The 27,433-nt window shown below is 34.7% G+C and overlaps 3 protein-coding genes across 3 annotated transcripts; 2 read left to right on the top strand and 1 right to left on the bottom strand.

Moving 5' to 3' along the window:
* The first annotated feature begins 5,567 nt into the window (after window positions 1-5,567).
* LOC128549093 (snake venom metalloproteinase fibrolase-like) lies at window positions 5,568-9,509 on the top strand. Its single transcript, XM_053525316.1, has 8 exons — window positions 5,568-5,721; window positions 6,149-6,248; window positions 6,664-6,760; window positions 7,323-7,400; window positions 7,828-7,979; window positions 8,248-8,285; window positions 8,634-8,739; window positions 9,325-9,509. Exons 1-8 carry the CDS (start codon window positions 5,682-5,684, stop codon window positions 9,488-9,490), a joined length of 777 nt encoding a protein of 258 aa, XP_053381291.1. The 5' UTR covers window positions 5,568-5,681; the 3' UTR covers window positions 9,491-9,509.
* A 1,456-nt stretch (window positions 9,510-10,965) lies between these two features.
* On the top strand, window positions 10,966-18,220 carry LOC123555384 (uncharacterized). The gene is made up of 9 exons (XM_045346033.2): window positions 10,966-11,432; window positions 11,771-11,887; window positions 12,893-12,950; window positions 13,729-13,982; window positions 14,456-14,587; window positions 15,423-15,474; window positions 15,831-15,983; window positions 17,068-17,205; window positions 18,083-18,220. Exons 2-9 carry the CDS (start codon window positions 11,810-11,812, stop codon window positions 18,196-18,198), a joined length of 981 nt encoding a protein of 326 aa, XP_045201968.2. The 5' UTR covers window positions 10,966-11,432; window positions 11,771-11,809; the 3' UTR covers window positions 18,199-18,220.
* Window positions 18,221-21,637: 3,417 nt separating this feature from the next.
* LOC123561937 (folate receptor beta-like) lies at window positions 21,638-26,528 on the bottom strand. The gene is made up of 4 exons (XM_053524359.1): window positions 26,371-26,528; window positions 24,150-24,344; window positions 23,303-23,438; window positions 21,638-23,176 (listed from the first exon to the last, which is right to left on the bottom strand). Exons 1-4 carry the CDS (start codon window positions 26,509-26,511, stop codon window positions 22,965-22,967), a joined length of 684 nt encoding a protein of 227 aa, XP_053380334.1. The 5' UTR covers window positions 26,512-26,528; the 3' UTR covers window positions 21,638-22,964.
* Window positions 26,529-27,433: the final 905 nt, after the last annotated feature.

Here is a 27,433-nt window from a genome sequence, read left to right as displayed (position 1 = left end):
TGTTTCAGGTTAACTTTTCAAGTTCTTCTCGGTACACCCCCTTTGTCGTTAACTTAGAAATGTGTACATTATTTTTAGTTTTTTTAGCATATACGCAAATCATGAGTGTTACAATACTGCATTTTAGTCAGTTGAACTGATACTGTATAAAACTGAAAACTGAGAGATGAGTAATCGTTCTTAGATGTGTAATAGAGTTCCGCTTAAGTCGGTGCTAGGGGCTGTGAGAGGGGTTGCACATTTTATTACCTCTCATGAACAAACTCAAACAAGCCGAGTTTGCTATTGCTCTTTTATGGTTGCATTCTATGCTTCCAATGGATCTTTTTACAGATTGTATTAACTATCACAACAGCAATCTTTAAGTGCCGTATTGCGGCTGCAAAAAGTCTCCCCGTACTTGGATTCAGTGTTTTTATATTTTCTGGTCATTTGGGATCATAGAGTCCATTCAATAGATGTGTAATAGAGTTCCGCTTACGCCGTTGCTAGGGGCTGTGAGAGGGGTTACACATTTTATTACCTCTCATGAACAGACTATCATTCTTTCTTGGTTGCATTCTATGCTTCCAAAGGATCTTTTTACAGATTTAATTCATTATTTTTTTTTCAAAATATTATAACAAATATGGTAGCACTCTGGTGGCATCGAAGAGATTTGAAGTAATTCCTACTAAAGACTTATAATCTACTGAATAGGACCTACTTACTGCTACTTAGGACTTGGTAACTTAACGTAGGACTCACTAACTAACACATACTACTTAATAACTCCTGTGCGTGATTTGCATACTACTACGTATGACTTATTCACTCATGTATATGATTGATTTTCCTGAAAACACACACACACACAAAACCAGCAGATCAGATTGGAATACAGGATTCGAACTCCTCTGTAAACAAAATGCAGCCCGAAAGCCAAGTCTCGAAAACAAGCAAGTCAATTTCCCAGAAAAATTGGAATGATAAAGGGTTAGGTTTATGGGCAACATGAAGGCAACAACCTGGCAGATGAGAGGGATGCTAGACCGATGAAACGACAGTTTTGAAGCTATTAGAATTTAAAAAGTTACAGAAAACCATCAAAAAAGTATGAAGACGGATAAATTATTGGTAGTGACAGGCCCATTCAGAGACATTGCCAAAAAAGACATATATAGCCGCAGAGCAAATTTTGTTTGTTGGGCAACTTGCTAGAAATGTACCTACCGTTACAGGTCTCATATTATTGGGGTCAATACTATAGATAAAGCCGTTTCTCCTGAATCTGTAAAGCTTTAGCATCCTAATTCATGGACTAATGTGGGAATACTGCATACCTGTTAATGATTATACCGGGACGCATACGTATTTCATGATTACGCAAAGAGAAAGCCAAACTTCAGATAACAGAAAACACAAACGTCACATTAGATAAAAAAAAGCTCATACTGACATGCTGTAATAGCTTGTGTTCGTATTTAATGAAATTAGATGTAGCTCACAAGTACGATGGAAAACCAGTCTTAATTTTCCACATTTTGCTAATTACTGTTTTCAAAAATAAAACTGTTAATTCTTTTAAGTAATTCGGTATTATAATGGAACATCATTAATGTTGAAAACTACTCAATGCATACAGATGAAAAAAAAAGAAAAGAAATGTAATAATACCAACTAATATTTAAAAGATATCATGTCATTAGTTTAACTGTAAAAAAGGTAAATTGATTGGTCAGTAAGTGGCAGCATCTTAGTGGCTCAAGCATTACTGCTCTTCAGGTTATTGTTTAGTAAAAGGAAGTGCCTGAGAAGACTTAAACTGTGTCAATTGATAAACTATAATAGTTTAAATAGAATATTAACTTAAAGATCCTTTTGAAAGTCAGAATATTAAGAATTTGCAATTTTTACCCTTCTTGAGAAATCAGTCTTGAATAAACATATTCTGCTTCTAATTTGTACTTCGGGGAATCCACAATTAAATATGCTTATTATTAAATATTCTAACACGACCAGCAAATAACCTATATACATGTAGAGCAAAATCTATCTCGGGTTATTCTGCAATAAACCACTCGCGTGCAATAACGTCATCCGATTCAGGTGCATTGCACGGTCGTAAAAAGTAGTTACCATATTTTCTAACACTGTTGATACTTGTATGTCGTGTTAGAATCGAAATAATAAGTTCCCAAGTGTGATATATCGTAAAATAACCCGAGTTTCTACGGCCTTCGTGATATATTCTTACGCATAAGAACTCGAAACTCGGGTTATTCTACGATAAACCACGTTTGGGAACTTATTATTTCTTAATTAACAGTTTGAAAAAGAAATGCCTGCATAATACCTCTCCCCTGCAACCTCAAGCTTCGGCACCAAACTTCTTACAAAATAATTTGATTATGCAGGAAAGACATGCTATCTTGATTCACTGTTTAAAGTCCATTTTTTCATGTTTCTACAGAAAACTTGAAATTTCCTGTTCTTTTGTAAACAAGGCACTAAATACATGTACATAGCGCATTGCAACAGACTGTAACTATCTTTCAGTCACTTTTTTGCTATTGTGTACATGCCATTTGTTTCAGTCATTTTTATTTCCAGTAACTTTTAAAAAAAATCTTTGATGTTTCGCGGACATCCAGTTTTAAATGCGTTCTTAAAGAGGCCATATCTTGTTTGAATTTCGAATCTTAGAATTGTTGATCAAGTCTGTTACGAAGAACGAACGTTTCATTCTAGCAGTTGCAGCACAGTCTCTTTCAGTTTTGTAGCTGTTGGTGTGGCATGTAGCAACCTGGCTAAAATTTTGTCTTCCACGGGTTTTCACTACATTTTATGTAGCTATGTTTCTATCTTCTGAATCTATGAATCTAAATTTCCCGCATTTCATTTTTTTTTGCTGAAGTTGTAACAAAAGAAATCCTGTTTATTTTATCACAACCACGTTTTTACAATCCCTACACTGACTTATGGCTTTAATTGTTTCTAAGAATCCCTAACACACGGGATTTCTTAACACGTCCCCTATATACCTCCTATACACATCCACCTCACTCTAGTCTATATCTCCCATATTTTCAGAGATTCCCTCACATACCCGTTGCTTCTCGCACATTTATCCCTACCTTCTACATTTCTCTCATCCCCCATTGCTCGTCCGCCCCCCTCCCCATCCCCTACAAAAAAGAGAAAGAAAGTTTAACCCTTTTCACACTTATCAAGTAATATTTATATCATATTGATGGATATTTTAAAAAAAAAAAGAAATGAGAGCAATATCTTACCGGCAGAATTTGCTCAGTCGGAAATGCATGATGCCCAAAGTATTGGACTATGATTGCTCTGAAACCCCGGTTAAAACATGAGACAACTTTCTTTCTTAATATAAGCGGATCTCTATTGATCTTGTTATTTCTTGTAAAGGTAGAATGACTGTTTTATTACAAAAATAATATATGATTTCTTTCAATATTCCCTCTTTACTCACATTTACGTCAATCTGGTACATTGGACAGTTTAATGGCCGGTACCGTTGTATAGGGTCCGCTTTTCAGGTCATAGATAACCCGGATGAAAAAATGCATTTCTCTTATGTTATGGTAATTATTGTTTGGAACTGGTATCACATTATGTAATATGTTTAAAATCTGGTTTGTCTATGTTTTATTCCAGTCCTGTCAATTGCTGGCATGGTTCACTGCATATTGATCAGCAAATGAAGTTCTGTTTATTCCTTTTTTATATTTGCACAGGTTTTACTTCGTGGAGAGGTTTAGATTTGAAAGCGATTGTTCGTGCAGCAAATCTAGTTAAAGACGCGCCACAGAATGACCGCATTCTTTTATATTTCCAAGGTGATAAATACATTGTAGACGTAATAGAAGAGAAATAAGAAATACAAGTATCTGGTTACTGACTGTCATTGAAAGGCATGTGTTAAGAAAATGTGTGTTTGATGTCTATACATTTCTTTGAATGAATTTAAGAGTTTGCACAGTATTTGATGTACAAAATTGAATTTAGAGTACATGTTGTTTCTAAATTGTACAATAGTTTATATCTTTGTTTTGAAAACTATACTGAATAGATTTTGACTGAATAAATTTGAAGATAACTTTGTGAAGACGCATTTATACAGGAAGGGTCTAAATTATCTACTTGTCATTTTGTAGAATAGCTGTATCTTAACAGTGTTATCAGAACAGAATGATTTGCACGAAGTTCACTTGGGAGGAACAAGTAGGTCGTTAGGATTTGGCGGGTCTATAAACTGGCTTCCGGACATTAACGTTTAATTTTGTGGTTCCATTCAGGCTTTAAATAACAGGCAGATTGTATCTGAATTACATTGTTCCTCCATTTGTAAATATGTAGTGCTATTTCAGGTAAGGATTTGGTTAAAATGTTCACTCAACCCTGCGATTTTGGGTTCGAACGCCATTTGTGTCATGAAAACATTCAATCAGGGCTGTTATATTTCGATCTTCTTAGATCGTTCAGCACGACTTGTATGTCATGTTATTAGTACTCTTTAGTTTATCAGCTTGAACATTTCGGCGTGGGTGGTTCCAATACTCCCGCTTTCACAGCTTTGGGTATTGTGTAATCACCCCTTGGATATGGTGCCTGCTTTTTGTCTTTTGGCAGTTCCTGTGATATACAGGCTCCATAACCTCAGATCCCCTTTCTAATTTCCAGTTTGTTTAGTTCTGCCCATTGTTTTCTCGTTTAGGGCAAACCCATTATTTTAACTTGCGACCATACGCCGCTTTTCGTGGAATTACACGCTGGTGTATCATTGAAGGTTCCATTTGCACCGCCGTATTTATACATCTGCGGATGTTTCTAAATTAATTTTTATACTTGTAGCATGTGAAAATGTTGAGTTTTGCTCAACCCGGGGCTAGAGGGTTTGGACGATAGCATGCATTTCCATTACCGTCCATGAACATGTTCAATCAAACCGAGCCTGCAACATTTTCGTTTTTGTCGTGTTGAGCAACCTGTGGAGTTTCCACTTTTTCTATTTTGTCATATGACACCACTAGTGTATTTCTAGAAAGTGGACCCGAAAAGGTTTCAAAAAGTTTTAAGTCTATACAAATTTGTCATATAAATTTGTCATATAAGCATAAAAAGAGCCACGACTTATTCCATTTAGAATCAGTATATTACAAACAGTGATTTTGTATTTGAATACAATCATTATCTAGAGTTAGATGCGAAAGAAATATATGGCGAGTGCGCAACTAAAGTGGTTTCATGATACGCATGTGAACGGTAAAGGCGAAAACTTGGGAGTTCTATTCAGTATATCTGTCTAGATATACTTGAAGATGAGAATGACGAGCATGTCAAAGAGCAATCCGAAGAGAAATGGTACTTTTTAACCCGACAGAAACGCTGTTAGGGTTATTTCTCTTCTTCATTAAAATTATCAGTGTAGTTATCCAAAATAAGAAAATGGAAAAAAATAACTAAGCATACACTTCATATACTGCTACACAATTATCGTGTCATTCAGGACACGGTCTAGACATAACCTAAAGGAATACATATTCTTATCTCATAGCTACTATACTGTTGGCAAAGACAATTATAGTATCTCATTATCAGCTACAAACCTGAGACCAGTGATATGTTGTTCTAGTTTACAATAGTTTGTACTCAGTAGAAGTAGAAAAATAAGCATGAAATTCCTGTTGGATTTTATTTTAATTCTTGTGGCTGGTATGAACGCATTTCATCATTTAAAACATTGAACCATAAAACTATTAATTGTTTCTTTCATAATCTTTAACAATGATATTGTATATAATTTTAGATTACCACTGACACAGGTCGTAAAATATTTTCGGTCAGACTTGCTGGCAAAAATTCATTTTTACCAAACCGGCGGAAGGGTTGTCATTGAAATGCGAGAAAGGCATATAATAAAAATCAAAAGTGCAGATTTATTTAAACAGAAAAGTTGAATAAAATTTATTGACACATACATATATGATGTTTCATTCACCCCTCTTTCCGAACAAAGAAAAAGACTTACCGCCTCATATCCGTCTCAATGACCTTAAACGACAAAACTATACTATAATGGAATGAACAGCTTCACAAGGGCGATGTTCATTACATTTTTACAAATTCATTATAATTTCAGGTCATCTTACAGGTAATACGCATGCGTTAAAGGTTTCACGAGCTTCCCAGAGATTAACCATCGAACTGATGATAGTTGCAGACTACAGTGCATTTAATAAGTAAGCTTTGTCTTTACTGCATTTGGCGACAAAAGCCACCTCACGCAGCTAATACTATGCTCAGTCTTTTTAAAGTCTGGTTATATGATAATCTTTTAAATCGGAACAAACAACCCAGTTCTAATAAATAAAAATGTTTTGTCGTGTCTGTAGAGCAGAATTATTTGGCGTACCAGTTTATAGACATTTGGAATGTGTGGCACAGCACTCAGTGCTACCTAGTTTTCAATAACTAGGACAATAACCCTCTTGGTTCTAAAATTGGTTGCAAAAACACGCCGACTTGTCTTACCTTTTTCTTCATTTTAGGTCAAATAACGGTAGGTATCAAAACTTTATTTCAAAGTCATATATCTGTATTATCTGTAGTATGCTCACTACATGTAAATATCTTAGTTGAAATTACGTCTTTCAGATGGTACCAGCTTACCTCATCCTCTGACTCGCACTCACACCGTGTGAACGAGGCAAAGCAGAACCTGACAGAATATATTGGAACACTTATACACTCAGTCAGTGAATCGGGTTATCTTTTTGACTCTTTTTGTCAGACTATATTAGTATCAATTATAATATTATTGCGTGTTACGTGTTGTTTAGATATAAATCGTTTGTTTCATCAAAAAACTGACAGCTATATATGACTATATCTGGATCCAGTGTAAACAATATGAATAAAGATTCATGTCTCGGAATGTGATGTCATACAGCTGATGCATTTAGATTTAAAGTATTATTTGAAAAACATATATTTACTTGAGTGAGAGTTTTGATATGTCAAAGGAACGTTTGCTGTTCCGATAACAGCCATTATTTCGAGATTTTGTTGTTAAAGAATTGATTTTTCAGTTTCAGTGTTAAGTAATATATTTGATTCAACCAATATGAAACAAATCAAAGTAAAAATCTGAATGTATATGGCGTCTTTATACAGTTTGATAGGATAATGAATTTTATTTCAAAAAGCTTGTCACTGAGTGCAGAAGCAATGTAAGTATATTATAACCGCCATTTAGCCCTGAAGTAATTTGTGTTCACAACGTTTTGTCGAAATTTGATGTTTATTTTCTACAGAGCAACAATGTTTATAGAAGCCTTGAATCCCACAACATTTACATCAATATCAAACTGGTTGACGTCCTCGTTATGACGGTAAAAAACGTTCATTTGTTTCATCTCTTATTAAATTTATTGTTCAAAGTTCAAATGATATTCATAAATAAAGCTACTGGTAACTGATACAAGTATGTTATAACAGGGCCAATGCTGCTTTACAAACTTAAGGAAACGAAATAGCCTTTAAACGAATAGTAAATGCCACTACGACAAGAATATAACAGCACGGCGATAAAAATAAGCTGTTAAAAAGTGCTGTTAGTTGAAATACAATATTGTTTCTAACCAGTTTTAGAAATGGACATTTCTATAAAAACACTTTTTAAGAAATGTTGAATCTATTATCCTAAAACTATTGGCATCACATATCACTCAAGATAAAAAGAAAATTGTGCAATAACTTCTATGAGCAACAAGATGTATTGCGTCATATTTATAGACCTATTATTACTTGTATACGTAGTCAGCTTCCGATTCACCCTGGACCGAGACAGTAAAAGTAAATGCAGGATCAGAATATACAGTAGATCCCAGGAAAGCGCTGCCCATCTTTCAACCTAAATCAGTGGACCTTCAGCGGACGATTCCTCACGACCATGCAATGATTTTTACAAAGTATGTTTCCTTCATTCTTTATCCTTACAAATAAAGTTGTTGTCTTTTGACTCTGCAGATGTTGTTTCACGGAAACACATACAGTGACCCTACAACAAGACACAAAAATAAGTTTGTTTTTTTTCAATTGTGTGACTCTTACCATGCTTACTGCGTTTTTAAAGTTATATAGTGTGCACATAAAAAACTACATGGCGATGTTATGTATTATTTTAATATCATTTTATTTACAATCAATTTTTGACAAACATCTGTATTAAATTTTCAGGTATTCATTGGCTCACGGAGGAGGGTCAACATTTTCCGGTACTTTTTTCATCCTTCATATCCTTTAAATATGGTACACCCATACGGTCTGTTCACAACTATGAGTAAACAGTAATATCAATACGTAAAAAGAACAGAGACAGAAAATAGTTCTAGTAAGCTTGTTCTAGTAAACGATTTATAAAACCCCAAGGTACCGAAAACCTGAAGTGTTTTATCACTCTCTAAGCACCTACAGAAAAATAGCTTACATTCTTTAAATTAATAGGGTGGTTTGAATGTGATCACACATATTTTTGAACCGTTGACAGTTCAATTGAGTGAACTCAAGATTTGCTGAAGCGCCCCCTGCTAGTCATACACTTAACAAAGTTGTATGTCTTCCAGGATATGCTTACACGGAAGCAGAATGTAAGCAGAAAAGTGTCTCAATAGTGGAAGACAATGAGGACTTTTACACGGCCCAACTTATGGCACATGAAATCGGTCACAGGTCAATTTTTCTTCTTATCACGATTCAACTTAATGCTGTCCTATATTTTGTTACTTATATACTCACATTTACACATGAGATGCACTTACAATTAAGCAAATTGATATGATTTAGGCGCACATTATATGCAAAGTAAGATGTAATTTGTAAAAGAGCAAAACATATTTACATGATATAAAACTGCATACTTTGCAGTCTGTAAATATGACAAATGTAGCGTAGCGATGCAGAGCGTCTGAATGATCTGCAAAGTATGCCCAAATTACAAAGCTAGTGTGGCTGTAAACCTCTTTTGCCCTTTTTGAACTTTGAGTTTCTTTTGAATTTAATGAGGCCCAGTTTAAGCCCAAATCAAAATAGATGTTTTAAAACAATTGTCCTATATTAAATGATTATTTTATGACAGATGATAAGGCAATTTAATGTAATACATCGAAACGGCTGCATACAAACTTCTACCTAAAATGGAAGTAATCATCAAAATGAATATAGAATTGAAAGGATATCTAAAAAAGTATAACCTTACAAACACAAAAGCTTGTTTTTAAAGTAGATTATTATTTGTTTTTGCCCTAATATTAACAGTCTTGGGTGCGATCATGATGGTGATGGCAATTCGTGCCCCGTAGGTGCTGGCTATGCAATGGAAGCAAATTTTATACTGGCCAACAAAAATAAATGGAACTTCTCCTCTTGTTCAGTAACGGCGATCAGGAACTACCTACAAGATCTGGACTCGTATGTACTATAGAATTATCGACTCGTATGTACTATAGAGTATCTTGACTCGTGTACTATAAAATATTTTTACTCGTATATACTATAGAATATCTTGACTCATAGGTTCTACAAAATATATAGAATCGCATCTACTATCAAAATGTACATTTTGTAGTTGATTTTAAATAGTACTATTACAACTATTAGTAATACAAATTTTAAAAAACAAAGACAAATATCAAACAGGGAATGCCACGTACCAAAAACTCAGCCTCCCCAAAACGAAACCCACAGCACGCAGACGTGCACACCACACACACACACACACACACACACATGCGCACGCACACAAAGCCAACACACGAGGACAAAACGAACAAACAAAGGAACACAGTGGGGCACCGCCTTGGAACGGTCAGTGGCAAAAACACGACTGGGGAGCTTAAACCGGTTTATGGTGCGCACCCAACCTCACTCTTACCCCCACCATGTTCCAAAGACACGGGACAGTGTAAATAAAAGTAATCCCCTCCAGGCGAATCTCTAACACACGTAATGGAAACAAAAAGGCATGCCTTGGCATGTAAAACCCAAAAATTCTCGTGTATAAAGATATAAAAAGCAAACCTTAAGAACCAAAAACGTATGTACTCAATGCCTTTGCAGAAGACAGAGCAACAAGAGAAACACCCTAAAGGGCCAGACGAAACAGGCCAGAAGACAGATATCACCCTTGAAATTTGAAGATTTCATTAATTACTTTTCTTCAAGATGAATTGAATTCTAATAGATACATTTTATCTTCTTTTTAGATAATACCATATACGTGACAGAACTTTTCAGATGCTTTCATTGGTGCTGGAAAACTCCGTCTATTATCTCTAGGTGTAAGGAAAATCTTGGGCGGCTAATAATTACCTAATTATAACGAATTACAATTATGAAGATTACTTGTGCGTTACCTTTTTTACTTTTATGTAATAAGTTAAATACCATGATATTTGCATTTTTTGTTCCTGATATTATTATAGTTCTGTATTATAATAACAACAATTTTATGAGAAATAAGTATCGTAACGCTGCAGAGATAATAAAACTAATTCGGAACTCTTTGAAGTTGTGCACCATTAAAGATTCACTCCGGTATATTTTCCACGCTTGATGTAAATATGCTTCCATCAGAAAATAAATACAGCTTCATTTAATCTTTTTTCTTCTATAACTTGTTTAATATAAGTGTAAGAAAGATGTATCCACCCCGGGGTGTAGTATAGGATGGAATATTCAACTCTGGGGTAACTGGTTTATTGCTGATAGAGCTTCATTTACCTTCCAACGGTTACCTCGATCCGGATATTCCTGTATGCACTTACTACCAGTGACATATTCTTAAATAGATAATGGTAATCTAGCAATAGTAATGCTATAAACCCACATGCCCCCGTCTACTTATTGTCTTATCAAGGTACAACGGGTTATTTTTACTGCTGTAAAAGTTTACGGATTTGGGGTAAAAACACATGATTTTATTTTATGCGATTTTAAGATTTACGAACTCACATGGTCTACCAATTTACTTGACTTTATGTGGCGAATTTATACGAGGCCAATATTTACAAATCTGATTTGGTGGTCAAAAATAGTAAAAATTAGCAGCAGGTGAAAAATACCCGTTATACGGTAGTATGTGAACAAGTATCCACTGTCCGCAGTATACGTGTATACGTTTTATGATTTGTGGTAACATAAAAAAAAAACATTATAATGTTATAAACCCAAGTTTAGAAATGCACAGTGACAATAAAAGTATTATATATTAATAAAACAGACGCAATAACAATTGCTTGAAGACCATCGACGATAACCATCCTGATTCTCAAGTGGCCACAGCGACACATGAATGGTATGGTCAGGTGTATACCTTAGATCAGCAGTGTCACATCCATTACGGTCCTCAGTCGTATCTGTGCAGGGTATGATCAAACTTAGTGCATTGTATTTATAAATTACATCACTGTCACGTCTTCTTTATAAACATCGAAGATGTGTTTATTGTCATTTACTGCAAGACGGAAGTAGAACATTTTGGTAAAGGGCCACTAAACAGTTTAAAATCCTTTTTATTTGTATTTGGAAAATATCTGGAAATAAAAAAGATCCTTTTTGCCAGAAAATTAGCGATGATCATTGGATACGAATCTCCAATTGTTGTTTTTTCTTAACCTTGATTGCAATGACCATGAAAGACCTAAAATAATACAAGTTACTGAAAAGAAAAATAAGCAACATAGATTCATCTCAATGATTTCAGGGTCAGTATCGAGGTGACTATACTAATGTGTGTTTGAAAATGTACTGCTATAATCCAAAGAAACAGGGATGTTATTATATTGACGGAGGCGATGGGACTGCTTGTGGTACAGGAAAGGTTAGTCGTATATAATTATGTACAAATGAAACTGACTCATAAAGTTTCTTGGTCATATCTAAGCTTATAAATACATCTGCAATAGAGATGTAGGATTTTGTGGACTCTGTTGGACTCTTTCTGTATAAAATGTTCTCGATACTTAGTGTGGCGACACCATCACTAGCGTCAAAATACGGACTGTGCAAAATGTATTTCATGAAAGTTTAGAGTTATGCGAAGTACGTTTCTTTAGCATAGGGGAATGGTAACCAGATCATGGATCATTTTTTCGCATAGTTATCATGTATCATTTGCAGTTACCACGAATTATTGTACATTTTTATTGAAAATTCGTCTAATTCGTAACCGAAATGCATTCGTTAACTGATACAATTGTTTGTTACATGTATCACATAAGCATTTTCAATAAAGAAAATATCAAAAATCGCCAATACTTCTAAGTCATGAATCTGATAAACCGTAGACAGAAATATGTGACATAAAAATGGGTTGTCATGAAACAAGGAACATTTAACAAACAATTAGGTGTATTTTGCTATTTTATAATACATTTAACGGTCGCCGAATAACACTATATTGTCAAAATAAGTTAAATAGTAAACAAACGTTTCAGTATGTGAAATTCCAACCTTCTTTCGTTTTCGATGATGGCAAATAACACAGAAGTCGTCCTGAAACCCGTGACTCTTTGCTCACAAGTCCGTTAACAAAGCTCTTCCGTGTAACCGACATACCTAAGCGTGAAAATGTTGAACTTGTCATTAGTTACATAAATTTCGATTATGTAATGATATTGCTCTTTACACTTACTAAGAAAGTGGAAAAAGACCCGAGTCGATGTACTTCGTGATTATCGCAAACGATACGCAATTATATGAATAATAAATGATCCTTGATTTCTTTACCAATTGCCTATTGTAGTGATCAACAGACAACATGTTTTACAGGATTAATAATCTCTTCAGTGATTAATATGGTTCCGTTTCTGTCATTTACAAACAGTGGTGTATGTCCAATGAGTGTGTCAGCAATTCCGGAAGTCATTTGCAAAACGTCGTTGGTAATGTATTATTTTACAAGAATATGATTATTATATGTATTCATGCAATAAAAAGTACATGTAAATGTCAATTGTTTTGAAATCACATAAATAGTGCTGAATCTGCACGCTTGGCTTATTAGAGAGAGCATAGATCTATGGATTTGAGGGTCGTAGCTTTGATTCTCGTGCGAGCCATGTGTTCCCTGTGACGACTGTATCGGAAATCATGTGCACCTGTGATTGATTTGGAAAAGTTTGCAGTTACTAGTGGAGAACATGTAAGTTCTTGTAGAGAGTCCAGAGACACTTGATTGTTAACTTCCAGCCGATACATAAGTGAAATACTGTTGAAAAACGACACGAAACAAACCAAAAACATTATTAGACTTCAAGCAGAATTCATAGGTTTAATAAGTTAAACAAAGGGATCAGTTAGGCTTATAAGTGATCGTTTTCTTCATTCTTTACCCGTATTAGCAAGTGCTTCGCAAGTTCTTTGCAAGTAAACGACAATTACCCACATAATTCAGCGGTGGAAAACTTCAGACTCATTATTTTCCCTCCTTTTTTCTCATCATGGAGAATATACACCCTGGCCCGGAACTCAAACCCATGGCAATCAAGTGTAAACCTACTACGCTAAGAACCTGTCAAAGACAAATATAAATTATATACACTTTTAGATGTACATTATTACGAAATGTAAAATTCACTCCGTGTTGAAGCTGCATTATTCACCTGTGTATTCATTTACAAGTTAAAGTACGTGTATTGTTCTTGCATTTGTTTGTTGTAGATTCCTGCGTTGCCGGTGACAACCCTGGTGTTGTTTACCATGGGAGAACATGCCAGCAAATAAGAGCCAGCCATCAGAGTGACTGCAGTCACAGTTCAGTAAAAGCCAAGTGCTGTTATACCTGCTCCCATTTGCAAACGTCGACATCACCCCCAATATCCAATACCCATACAGTATCTAATACCCACACAACATCTACTGATATCGATAGACAATGTGCTAATAAGCATGGGGCCGGATCATATATGTGCAGAGTAGGTGTTTATGCACCGCACATTGGGTAACATTTTGCAATGGCATTTTTATGGTAATATTCAGGAACATTGCGATGTGCGAACTTGGTATGTTTTATTTACAAACTATTATCAACTTTAGGCCTGTTGCTTTTTAAATGTTGTATCAAGAACATTTGTCTGAGATTTTAATGTTAACAGTATGGAATGAAACGAATATACTGCGGTCCCGTGCTTTAAATGTTTAAATAGTGCCTTTGTAAGGAACCTATTACAAAAGATCGATCTACAGACGAGTAAACCGATGTCTGTTTCAATCATTACAATTAATACAGCATATATGTAACAGCTGTGTGATTAACATGCCATCCGTCCCCCATCGCTAAGACATCCCTCTAATCAGTACCAGAATTTGAGAAAAGCAATACCGTCTCTTAAGTATTCGGCTGTGATTTCCATTCATAAAGAAATTATTGTGACGGTTTTGTTGTCAGGGAGCTCGATCTTATGATGGCAAGACTTATCAAGATGCTGTATGCTCGGATCTGCAGTGCCATGATCCCAACAGAGACAACTGGTGTCTATCAACAAGGGCTGATGATCACACGTCGTGCGGCTATCATAAGGTTAATTGTTCTTGATAAAAATGATTATTTACAAGTTCGGCTGTTGCGGTTTAGTTTACATACTTCATTGGCTCCTACTTTGATCTAAGCATTCTATGAGTGAATATAAGACCGCCTTCCCGCTAGTCTGATTATTACAATAGAAAGAGTGTAGATTTATAGATCGTGGGCTGTCAGATCGATCCCCGACAAGGTATATATTTTCCGTGACGACTTGATAGTTAACATTCTGTCTTAAATAAATAAAGATGGTCTGGAAAAATCTTGACTGCATTTCTTTTGTTTGTTTGTTTTTTTTTTGTATGCGCTAATTTCAGTAAAATATGAGGTTTTATATTTATTTATTTATTTATTTGGGTTTTACGGCGCACCAACACAGTATAGGTTATATGGCGCCAAACAGGACTACAAATTTTGGTTTCACATCTCATTTACATCGAGATAAAAACATGAGGTATGGAATCAAACTTTGCATACCTGCTGGAATCACAGAGTTACAGCAAAACCAAGTGTTAAGACCCTATTAGTCGCCTCTTACGATCATGCAAGGGTAAGGCAGTGGTTCCAATTCTTTTCATACATAGATCGTCCCAGAATATAACTTGACTTCCTATATAAATGGCCGGTCAATAGATTGGGATATATGACCGGTATATCTTCAACAGTAAAATTTAGTGGGCTTAGGTCAAAGCTTGAAGAATGTCATTCAAAAAATATTTAACAAAAAGTTTGACTTTTGATCGGCATGCCATTCATTTAATGCGTATCATTAAACGAACACCTTTTTAGCTATATACATTCACTGGTTACATCAATGTTTTTCATAATATTCAAGTGGTGTAAAAATGGAGTATGTGTGCACGACAGCTCAGCACCTGCGGTCCCAGGTAATATTAAATTTCGATCTGAAAGTTAATAGTCTCATCCAATTTGGGACATTAAGGGCTTTATTTACATATGCTTAAACGTTTAAAGAATGTGTATTCACTGAGTAACGATAATCTGTTCTCCTGTTTCTGAAGGAAAATTGTATGATAGCATATGCTGGACTTCAATGTCAGGATTATGGTTTAACCTCGTATAGTCTGAACACATTGTCAATCATTCAATTACATGTAAGTTCACAATTCAAATATGATGTCTGTAATTTCATTTCCAAGAATTATCGACATGTTTATGGACGCACAATAGTAAAGACGAATATGCCGTCCCTGACGTTTCTCTTTGTCTTACATTTATCTAGACAACTGTCCTTGGGGAGACCAGAAAGGCGTGGCTGTATATAGTATGACATGTGACGACTTGAAGCAACCACAAAATCATTGGCGTTGCTATGACGACTTCGCGTCTAAAGTTTGTTGTGCGGCATGCAATTCCATCAAGAGAAATGTGAAAGGTAAAATATTGCCATTACACGATATAATTCATATGTTCAAACATTTAGCTTTAGATAACGAGTACTGAACTGTACATATATATTTTTAATCAGATAAAATCTTCGAACGTCCTTCTTCTTACGAACATTAATCAAGCTGACATTTCAAAGGTGACTTGTATTTTCTTCAACGATTTCAAAAGTTTCCAAGTACATATATGAGCCACGCCATGAGAAAACCAACATAGTGGCTTTGCGACCAGCATGGATCCAGACCAGCCTGCGCATCCGCGCAGTCTGGTCAGGATCCACGCTGTCCGCGTTTCTCTAATTGTTATAGGCTTTGAAAGCGAACAGCATGGATCCTGACCAGACTGCGTGGATGCGCAGGCTGGTCTGGATCCATGCTGGTCGCAAAGCCACTATGTTGGTTTTCTCATGGCGCGGCTCATATATATTCAGAAGAGTATCTATACAAAATATAATCAAAACTTTTCATGGGCTTATTTAGATCCGCGTAAATAAAAACATATTATCATGTTCATTAATAGGTCGTTTAGTCGATTCACATTGTTGCATATTCTATGATTTTGTCTTCTGTATCGCTTGATGTTTTACATAATTTATTTACTTATAAACTACCGTGTAATCCGTTCTTGTATAAAGTTGTCTGCTGCGCATGCTGTTTTAGATAATTGTATTTTCCCTTTTGTGTTAATCCTTCCTATGAATATGTTGCTTAAGTTTTATGCCAAAACATGTTGTCTGAAACATGTAGCTGCATCGCGCCTGCATAACAGAATTATCGGTTAGTTAGATATTTAGAAAGAGGTCACTAGCATACTGAATTATCGAATTATCGGTAAGTTAGATATTTAGAAAGAGGTCACTAGCATACTGAATTATCCATATATCGATTAGTTAGATATTTAGAAAGAGGTCACTAGCATACTGAATTATCGAATTATCGGTTAGTTAGATATTTAGAAAGAGGTCACTAGCATACTGAATTATCGAATTATCGGTTAGTTAGATATTTAGAAAGAGGTCACTAACATACTGACCTAGCAGATTTCACATCATAAATAATTTTCTGTTTTACAAGGGTGTGAATACGGAGATCAAAGTGACTGGTGTCAGACAAACATCGCTCATTCAGCAGACAGACAAATGTGTTACTGGGGGCACAACTCTAACCTTTGTTGTGAGTCGTGTAACAAGTTCAAAAATGATGCCCATGTTGGTATGTTACAGGAAACTTTATTCAAGTTATATCTAAACGGAATAAATATATTAATCAAAACTACCTATTAGCGGTAATCAACATTGCACTTCTACCGATGTCTCTTAATTGCTTTTTGGTACTTGTAACATGTGTAAATGTTGAGTTCTGCTCAACCTGGGGCTAGAGGGTGTGGAAGGTAGCAAACATTTACACTACCATCCATGAACTGCTATCCTACAGCCTGCAATATTCTAATTTTTTGTCGTGTTGGGCGATCTTTGCAGTTTCATTTTTCTCGATTTTATTTTTGAGTACATTATAAACATACACATGTGTCTAATGATATGTATTTCTTTGCAACACACGTAACAGAAAAATAAATCATTCTGCAACAATTAGATTCAGACGGCTAGGTTCACATAACATCTATTATGACATTGCATTGATAGAAACAGTGCAGTGTACAAAAATGGAATTTATCGTGCATATATGGTATTTATCTTTTAGACAGTTAGATTTTAAAGTGTTCAATTAAGTAAATATCCCTTGTGCACTGTATCCCTCATGGTGATGAAGAGGATAGGTTTTATTTTACCACATTTTCAAAGAAAATTTTTCATGTTTATACGTACTTTTAAAAATGACTAAACGAAACACATTTTCAAACAGACATCAATGAGCAAAACCAAAAAAACAGTATAAAGCCAAACAAACAACGAATTACGATATACGACCTATAAAACTAATTGTCTATTTTGTTCTCTTAGTAAACAGATTATATAGATATGTATATAAACGGCCATCTTTCCACTGTTACAGTAGCATAAAACCTTTATGCATAAAATAAATTTTGTTTACAATGTATGAATTTACATAGTTACTTTCTGCTTCACAGGTTGCGAGTATGGGGACAAGCAAAATTCATGTGTGTCATATAGGTGTAATTCTTACAGCAGTGATACGAGGCAAAAATGTTGCGAGACGTGTAGAGCTGTTTCTATTGTTGGTTAAATAAAGCACGTTCAATCAATAACTGTTCTACTTATACTTTGAGAAAATATGCCATTTGATATCAAGTGACCGCTAATCCGGTCACACTCCTTACATTTGTACACACATACTTTCTTCTTATACATGTTTTGAATTACTATCATAGTTTACAACATTTATAACATGTCTTGCTGTCGATTGTACAACCAGATATTCAGCAGATAACATTTAATTTACAAAATGAAAATCTAGTCTAGTAGCTAGTCTAGGTGAACCTAAATATATATGATATTTGAGTACAGGATTAGACTGCATAGAGGCATAATTGCATTCCCCATGTTGACAAACGTCTTTCATTGATTTACAAAATCTAGCATTAGAGTTATTTTGCGTTAACCGTTAACCTACGAGGAAAAATATAAAGTTGTCATAAGTGTGTATTGTTCATATTCTGTTCGTAGTCTATTTCAGCAGCCGCACTTTGGTCTTTTTTGGCTATTCAACGTCACACTGACACAATCATATATGGCGACTTTCCAGCTTTTTCTGGAGTGGACAATCTCCTGTTGCACCCCTGTATTGTCTCAAGCACGGGCGAGCGTATAGAAAGAATCACTGACATTCCTTATGCCAGTTAAACACTTCGATTCCTAACATGAAAAGTTTATACACCTTCAGCATGGTTATAACTTTTAGATGCAAGCAAATAAACAGTCATAACAATTCGGTCATGAAGGCCCCATCTTGGAAGAATGTTTTCTTGAAATAATGTACATGCAGAAAGAAATGACCTGAACGTATGAATAATTCTCTTCTCTTCGTATGGCATCATTGTTTTTAGATAGTCATATGTTATTTTAATGAAAATATGACACAAAATAACATGATCTTACATGTAAATCAACAAAATTAAATTAAAAAACAATAGCGTTCAATTAAAATTGTCCTCTATTTAATAATTGGAAGATACAGAATTAAAAAATACTAAGTCTTGTTTTTTCTATGTCTGTTGTCCAGTGGAAAAGTCTCCGACTAGATATTTCGTTTCTCCCAACACTTGAGTAATACTTAATATGGCTTTTCTTAACCTTGCTTCCCCGCATCCAACACTCCCAGCACAGTCTCCCACCCCCTGATCTTTTAATCACTAACACATTTACCATTCTCTTTGATTTGATCCGAATTATTTTTATTTCTACCAACAATCGTTTGGTTTGAAGAGCACAAGTGTGTCTCGGCCAATATTATATATAAAAAAGCTTGGTATGTAGGTAAGTAGGTAGGAAGGTAGACGGACAGACAGACAGACTCTATGGAGCTTTCATTGTGAATTCACCGTTTCTTTGGTGAATCACCGAAACTTTGTAGACTGACCGCGTTTCGCTGTGAATTCATCGATATCTACTTTATGTAAAAGATCTTCAACAAATAAAACATATCATAAGTAAAACACATCATATCTCGTCCAAACGCTAGTGAGAAATTAAAGTGTTGTGTGTCAGAAAAGGCGATATTGCTTGTAGCTCAGCTACACGAAGTATAGTAGAGTGCTACCCTTCTCGAGCCGGCGTCGGCGTCCATACCTTGGTTAAAGTTTTGCATCAGATGCACTTTCACTACATCTCTGTTAATACTTGAAGGATTGGATTCATAATTAAGATGTTTGTTTCTCTCTGTCACCCACATCATGTGACATAAGGGTCTCAATTATCGCGCTAACATTTTATGGATCAACCCGAATTCCGGTCAGAACTTTAAGTTAAGCATTTTGTGCACGTTCTGTTATTAAATGGATTTGATTAAACTTAAAATATTTTTTCAGCATCATCACTCACATCATATCACACAAGGTAAATAACTCTGTCAACAATTGTTCATGAACCATGGCCTCGTTACTTGTAGTTTTATGTAATTGTTTGTGCAAATTCAGTATTATGTTACTGTCGACACAGAAGTGATGTATACAGACTTAGGGGCTTCTGTGGCCGTGTGGTTAAGGTCGTTGACTTCAAATCACTTGCCCCTCATCGATGTGGATTCGAGCCTCACTCGGGGCGTTAAATTCGTCATGTGAGGAAGCCATCCAGCTGGCTAACGGAAGGTCGGTGGTTCTACCCAGGTCCCCGCTCGTGATGAAATAAAGCACATAGGGGTACCCGGGGTCTTCCTCCGCTATCAAAGCTGGAAAGTCGCCTTATGACTTATAATTGTGTCGATGTGACGTTAAACTCAACAAAATGAATTGTACATACTTAAAACAGATGCACAATATCATCACTCGCATCATATGACACAAGGGCAATAGCTTTCGCACCAATAGTTCGTAAATTAATCTCTCCTCTTTATTAAAATTTTCAAAACAAAGTTTTCATGCAATTTCACTCTGTGTTACTGAATGGATTTGATTCAGGCTTAAAATAGTAATTTCACATCACTACCCACATCAAATGACAAAAGAGACCACAACTTAACTTAAAACCAATATTTCATTAATTATATCCCCTTTCGTCTTACAATGTCAGGTTAATTTTGAGGAACTTTCATCATGCCTAGTTAATAGTATAATGGATTTTATTCAAACTTACAATAGATTTTCTGCAATATTATCTTCATCATATAAACCTTAGTACTTGGAATTTCAGATTAACGATATGATGATCTTTTTATGTATCTCATTTGTTACTCATTTATTACTGAATGGATTGTATTAAAAAATAGTTGTTTCATATAAATACATGGGACAGAACACAGGCACAAATATTCCATGAATTATGTCCCTTTTGTATTTTGTTAATGTTTTGATACACTTTCATCCTTCTTTGTTTTTACTACATTCATGCGACACAGACTTAAACTATTGTCCAACACAGACATGTGTATTTTAGTCTTAGATTAAACACTTCAGATATAGCTCCACCTTCCTTAGGTGTATCGTAGTTTGTTCACTAACCAACAACAAAATAGTCGCGCGCTTTGTCTCATGTGGCAGCTCTTGGTTTACACGATATGTTTTTTCATTGTTGTTTTTTTTTTTTGTTACTAGATATTATGAACTAATTCTTGAGCCTTATGCCAGTACGTAATTATCGTCCATATTTTGTTTAAACATCTATCTCTCCAAAACACTAGTATGTCTTAACAGTAACACCGTGTTCAGAAACTATGCACTATTATTTATGATTGATTTATGGTATTGTTTGTTTACTCAGTCAAGTTTCAAACGATCTAATTCGATTTTTTTTCTCTAAAATAACGCCATCTTTCAGATGTAGAAAAACGCTTTTATCATGTGATTTATGTTGGTGAATTTATAGTTTGAAAGGAGATAATCTAAAGGGTTATTTATCTGTAGCTCTTGAAAACAAGTTTATGTGTTACTTTATAACGATATCAAAACTATTGGTCTGAACTATATTTACTAATTGTTTTGTTTAATATGCATTAATTACAAACAGCTATGCAAAAGGTTTCTTTTTGTTATTTTTCATTTAACTACCGACTCATAAAAGCATATATTACCATTCAAACTCGAAATCTCTGAGACAAGATTTACACCTCTTGTATGAATATGTTACTTATGTACACATCCAGACATACATTTCTATATAGGGTTTATGAAGGCTGCGCTCATAGACCGTGTGTTTTCCTTTAAGACATCTATCCATTATTTGTTTGACAATCATTCAAACTGCAGGGATTTCTCTTATCACAGCCCAAATGTTTGACGTTTTTATAAACGCTTTTGACACTTTCACGAAACATCATGTATTGTCTAGCCGATAACTGTTGTCATCCTGTGAGCCCAGTCTCTGTACTCTTACTATATCATTACCATGAAAATAAAGTAGGCCAATCTGTAGACAAAATGAATTGGATTTATATTTCTTAAATGAAAACGACGTTATACTGGTTTGACGCATTTTCTACCGTCCTAATGTTATCGCCCTGTCTGTAAATTCTATACAGTTTTTGCATTTTTGTGAGTTTTCAACAAAAGGTTGAAGTCGTGCAATGAGTAAATTCATATGAAGTTATTATTATTTATGATTAGGTTGAACATTTGATCTGCCATCAACAAAATAAACTATTTTTAAGATTTTTTTTTTATTTTATTGGCAACATAACTAATCGGTGGCAAGCTGGTTTGTTCAATATATATTTCTTAGAAATTCTATCAAGTTATGGTTTAATTAATATATATATTATTCTAACAGAACCAGCAAATAACCTATATACACATAGGAGAAAATTAATCAACGGATATTTTGCGATAACCCATGCACGTGCAAAGTAGTGATGTCATCGTCTATGTATAGAATAATCCAGGTGCGTAGCACGAAGTGTAGTTTATGTCGTAAAAAGTAGTTACCATTTTTTCTAACACTGTTGATACTAGTATGTCGTGTTAGAATCGAAATAAGAATTTCCCAAGTGTGATGTATCGTAGAATAACCCGAGTTTTTCGTTCTTATGCGAAACAATATATCACTCAGGCCTACGGCTTTCGTGACACATTCTTGCGCATAAAAACTCAAAACACGGGTAATTCTACGATAAACCACACTTGGTAACTTATTATTTGTTAAATAAACATGAACGAGTAGCAAAATCTAGACAAGAGTCGTAAAAGGAACAATAAAATTGCATTGTGGCTGATGTTCTCGTATATATAGTTCAAATCAGTAAAATAAAATATTTTCAAACACAAGGAACAATGAAGCATCAGCAAACAAAATAAAAGTTTTTCTTATAACTGTGATTCGTAAATGTGGATTAATGTAAATATTTTAGCCCAAAACTCCGCTTCTCTGGCCGGCGTAAAATTTGGTCACATCGTCGTTTGGGTTCTTTCCAGTAAAATCAATTTTCATACAAGGCTGGTCATCTGGAACCACTTTCCAGGAGTAGTACCATATTTTCTCGCAAAAGGTGGTCGCATCATTCTCGTATATTTCTGCAAATGGTCTGCAAATTTTGCCATTGGGGCACGTGTTTATCCCTGAAATATTATTATCAATTATCTTGAACAAAATTACAATATCAAGCACATATAATTATAGCATCTTTATTTTAAGAATTTTCTTGTCATATAAGAAAGTGAAGAAGGTTGTTTTGGATTTCTAACCTGTTGAGTAATTGAATCCTTTGCCCCAAGTATCATGACAAGTAAACTCGTTCTTGCAGGCTTCCCACCATGCATTGCATTGACTCGCACAGAAAGGCACATGCATGAATCGCTCGTTTCTTATACGTATGACGTTCTGAAATAAAATATCAGGTTTATCAGATATTTGCTGCCGTTCTTTATTTTTGAGACTTCCTGACAAAATCATTTGTTTTACAAGAAAAAATGAAATGAATAAACAGGTCTATGAACATCTGTTAAAGAGGACACTATATATATGCTTCAGATCTTAATGAGCAAACCTGACTCCATAATAGAGAAAGGAACGTAAAACATGCAAAGGATAAATTGAACTTAGTATTTTATTCTTAAGATTAGAGACTTACTATCATTTTGAGACGTACGCATGAAGCCAAACTAGATACGTAATATCTTAATCATAATATTAGTTTAAAACTTATCATCCAAAAATACGGGAACATGTCAACACAATTACACGTTTCAATAGATCATAAAATATTAAATTCGTACACCGTAAATATGTTCAGAATATTGATTAACATACGGATCAGTCGAGGGCTACGATTGTTAAGGGTTTTTTTTTTCAAGTCCGTCTAGCTAAAACAAACACGAAAGCACATGCATGCAACCCAGGTTTTATCTTCTGAATTATCTTAATATTTCATGACATATACACACAGAGCTATCACGTTGTGTTCTACACACCCCTTCAATAATTAACCGTCTACAGTTACTACGTCTAGTACTATACGAAGATAACATTAGCTTTATTTATGACTTCATTCAACATGTCTGTCATAAAGAAAGTAATAATTAAAACGGTTACGTCTACTATCCAAGGTCCTGTGTTTGGTGAACAGTCGTAGAAACACATATCTTTGTTAAACCATTGCCTGCAAGTTTCGGAGAGTGAATGGTCAGGACCGCAATGGTTGTATGTAAACCCAAGCCAAACATCACTATCGTGGAATGCCTTTGTAGTGTTGTAATAACAACAGGATCTGTCTTTCCATGGTGCGCACTGTAATTATATTTGTACAAACGTGTAACGGGCAATACTAATCTTCATAATTAACGAGACATATGTTACAACTTATTTACTATGGCATCGCCCTTTCATTTACGTTGGAACTTCTAATAACTTTTTGTAATATCAAAACCAATTATATTTTTTTATACTTGTTTACTTGCTTATTTTTATAGTTACAACTATGGTACCGTTGTTTGAAACTGACATGGCAGGAACACCTTAAGGAGCTGACGTAGTTTTAAACAGATTTTAACTGCAAAATTACGTTTTACAAGTTCTTAGTATTCCTCAAGTTTGATTTAATTTAGACATTATAATACTGACTGATGAATATAACTTCGCGTCTGCAAACAAATATGAACTCACAACTACAGGTGTTCTGGCCCCAATTTCACGAAAAATCTTAAGTAATTTCTTAGCTAAGTCTGTTATTTGAAATGCTTGTTTTTGCCTTTTATGCATCTTCAATGTTGACTTTTTCATCTATATCAGACCCGTACATGACGATTTCATAGATCAAAACACAACAATTCTGAATTTTACAGAAAATGAAGTATAAAAATAAGAAATATACTTAAGCAAATACTTAAGTTCGTTATCTCGTGCTTAAATAGAAATATCGTATTTGCGTGACTGAAATAAATACTACAGGCAAATACTACTAACCATGGTTTAATTTAGCTATAAATACATTGGTATAGAAAAAATCAACATTAAATAACAATAGCTTAAAGCTACTTTCCATAGAATCGCAAGCAATCTTATCATTTGTCTATATTTTCTTTACGGTTTCAGACTATGCAAAAAGCAATTATTTTATCTAAATTCCATTCTGTTACTTTGTAATCGCTTATTTTCCTCGGGGTACCGAAACCTATTTTTAGAATGTGAAATTGAAAGAAGACTATGATAATCAAAAGAGCGCACACTTCGCTGACAAACAGTAACAAAACGGCTGTCCTAGCGCACAGTAAGGTTTCTGGGTAAAGAAATTCGGTACTTAACGGCGAATATTCTAATATACGGCCTTATATGCAATGTAAATGTTCGTTTGGGGTATATTCAACAGCTTAAAGACAAACTGTCAGGGAATGTGACACAATTTATTCTACATGAATTTAAACGTGATGTTAACTTCTTTTAAATGCATGTAGGGCAACGCGCATACTTTGAGAATGAATAGGGTGTATCAATCAATTGTGTATGTAGCTGTCAAGGGAGAAACGTGGTTAGTGAACATAATGAAGAGCAAACAATTACTATGCCAGGGAATATGACACCACTTACTATACACCATTTTAAAGGTATTTATATTGTCTTTCAAATGCTTGCTTGAACATGCAATGTTCTTTCTTGTGGAAAGTACTTCTAACGGCATTCCCATAGAAGTCATGAGGTAGAAGTTTGAAAGAACTACCTAAATCAAACCAGAGATAAAAACCTGGGTCATAATAAATTTGAAAGACAGTAAATATCTTTAGATATCTGTAAACTGATGTGTGATGAATTCTATTATATATTCCTTGAAAAGGAACCTGTGTCGCACATTTTTAAGCTCCATCGACCAATAAACGTTAGTGTTTGCAAACGCTGTTACCGCTGTTTCTGTTACTGTTGGCCAAAAAGTGGTTATCGTATAACTGTTAAGTGTCGTCGACGACACTTAGTAGTTTACCATTGAAATCTTTGAAAGTACGCCGAATTTAACAATTATCAATGTTTCACTATTGAAACCAGAATTATTAGACCACGTACAAGTAGAATTACTTTTTTTCTATAACGAAATTTAATAAGAGTGTGGAAAGCAGCTTTAAGCAATAGCATGATTTTAAAATAACACACTTAACTAAGTAATTGCTTAAGTTATTTCGTGAAATTAGGGCCTGAAGACGGAAGACCGTGGTGTAACATGTTTCTGTGAATATATTGCTTCGGTGATGATGATAAAATGCAGTCAATAAGTTTCTTTAATTCTTTAAAATAAGCAGACAGAAAATGAATTGAGATTGTTTTGTACCTGACCGTGTAGTTCTTCTTCTGGAGAGGGCGTGTCTTTGTGGTACCTTGCATCGAAACAAGTATTAAGAAGATCTGGGTGCTCCTTGGTAGAGACCAAGGCACACAGAGAAACGAGTGCTAAGAGTCTTGTCGAAAACATCCTGGAATTAAATAATGTATCATGTAAGGATATAACAAGCCAATACTGAGTTTAAACATTTAAACGTACTTATATAAGGAGAATTAACTGAAACAAGGCACACTTATAACAAAGTTTAGAATTAAGTAGAAGTTGTTTTTATTTTTTCTAGAAAGACTGGTTAACCTGTAGGGGAGTTTGAGTAATTGTTAATGTCTCCAATACCGTAAGCTTAAATGGCTTAAAACATGTGAAGAACAATAGTACATACTCTACAAATGTAATGCTACTAAATGCATACCAAGAAAGGCAGATGCAGACCTTAAATCTAAGTACCTCATATGTAATAAACTACATGCAAATTAAAAAAAATACCCTACCTTTGAAAACGGGTAAGACTTCAAATGTCGTTTGTTGAACGATTAGTTACGACGCACTGTTTTATACTGGCTGCCTGCCGAATGTCCTTGACTATATAGTTGCACAATGCTTGGACATGTTCGTAGTCACAAACGTTTGTACAAATAGATAAATGGCCATAACGCAAAAAAGTAATAGCGCTTCTAGAAATTACGCAATATGAATCTAAGATTGATTTATTTTTATGTTAGTACTTAAAAATCTGTTTTTAGATATTTCTTATATCAGCAAGTGCAAACTGAAGTCATACAATCATATCATTAATGTATATAGTGCGATGTGTGCAAATAATGAGGTTGGCTGAATGCCATTAATCTTATCCTAATATTAAAAATCAAGTCAACTTAAAAAATCATCTGCAACGATAAAGTCAATTAACCTTTTTCGACTAAAAGTAATAGTTTACTACTACTTTTGATTATTTTTGTATATATGGCTGATTCTTGCAACCTTGTAAATTATTCATTGCCGCCGACAAGTCTTCCATTCCAAAGTATTGCATTAGTCGCATGTTTCTATCTTC

The sequence above is a fragment of the Mercenaria mercenaria genome, chromosome 15 (assembly GCF_021730395.1).
Source record: "Mercenaria mercenaria strain notata chromosome 15, MADL_Memer_1, whole genome shotgun sequence".
Lineage (NCBI taxonomy): Eukaryota > Metazoa > Mollusca > Bivalvia > Venerida > Veneridae > Mercenaria > Mercenaria mercenaria.
Note: the sequence above shows the minus strand (reverse complement) of the source record. Positions and strands in the feature narration are given on the sequence as shown.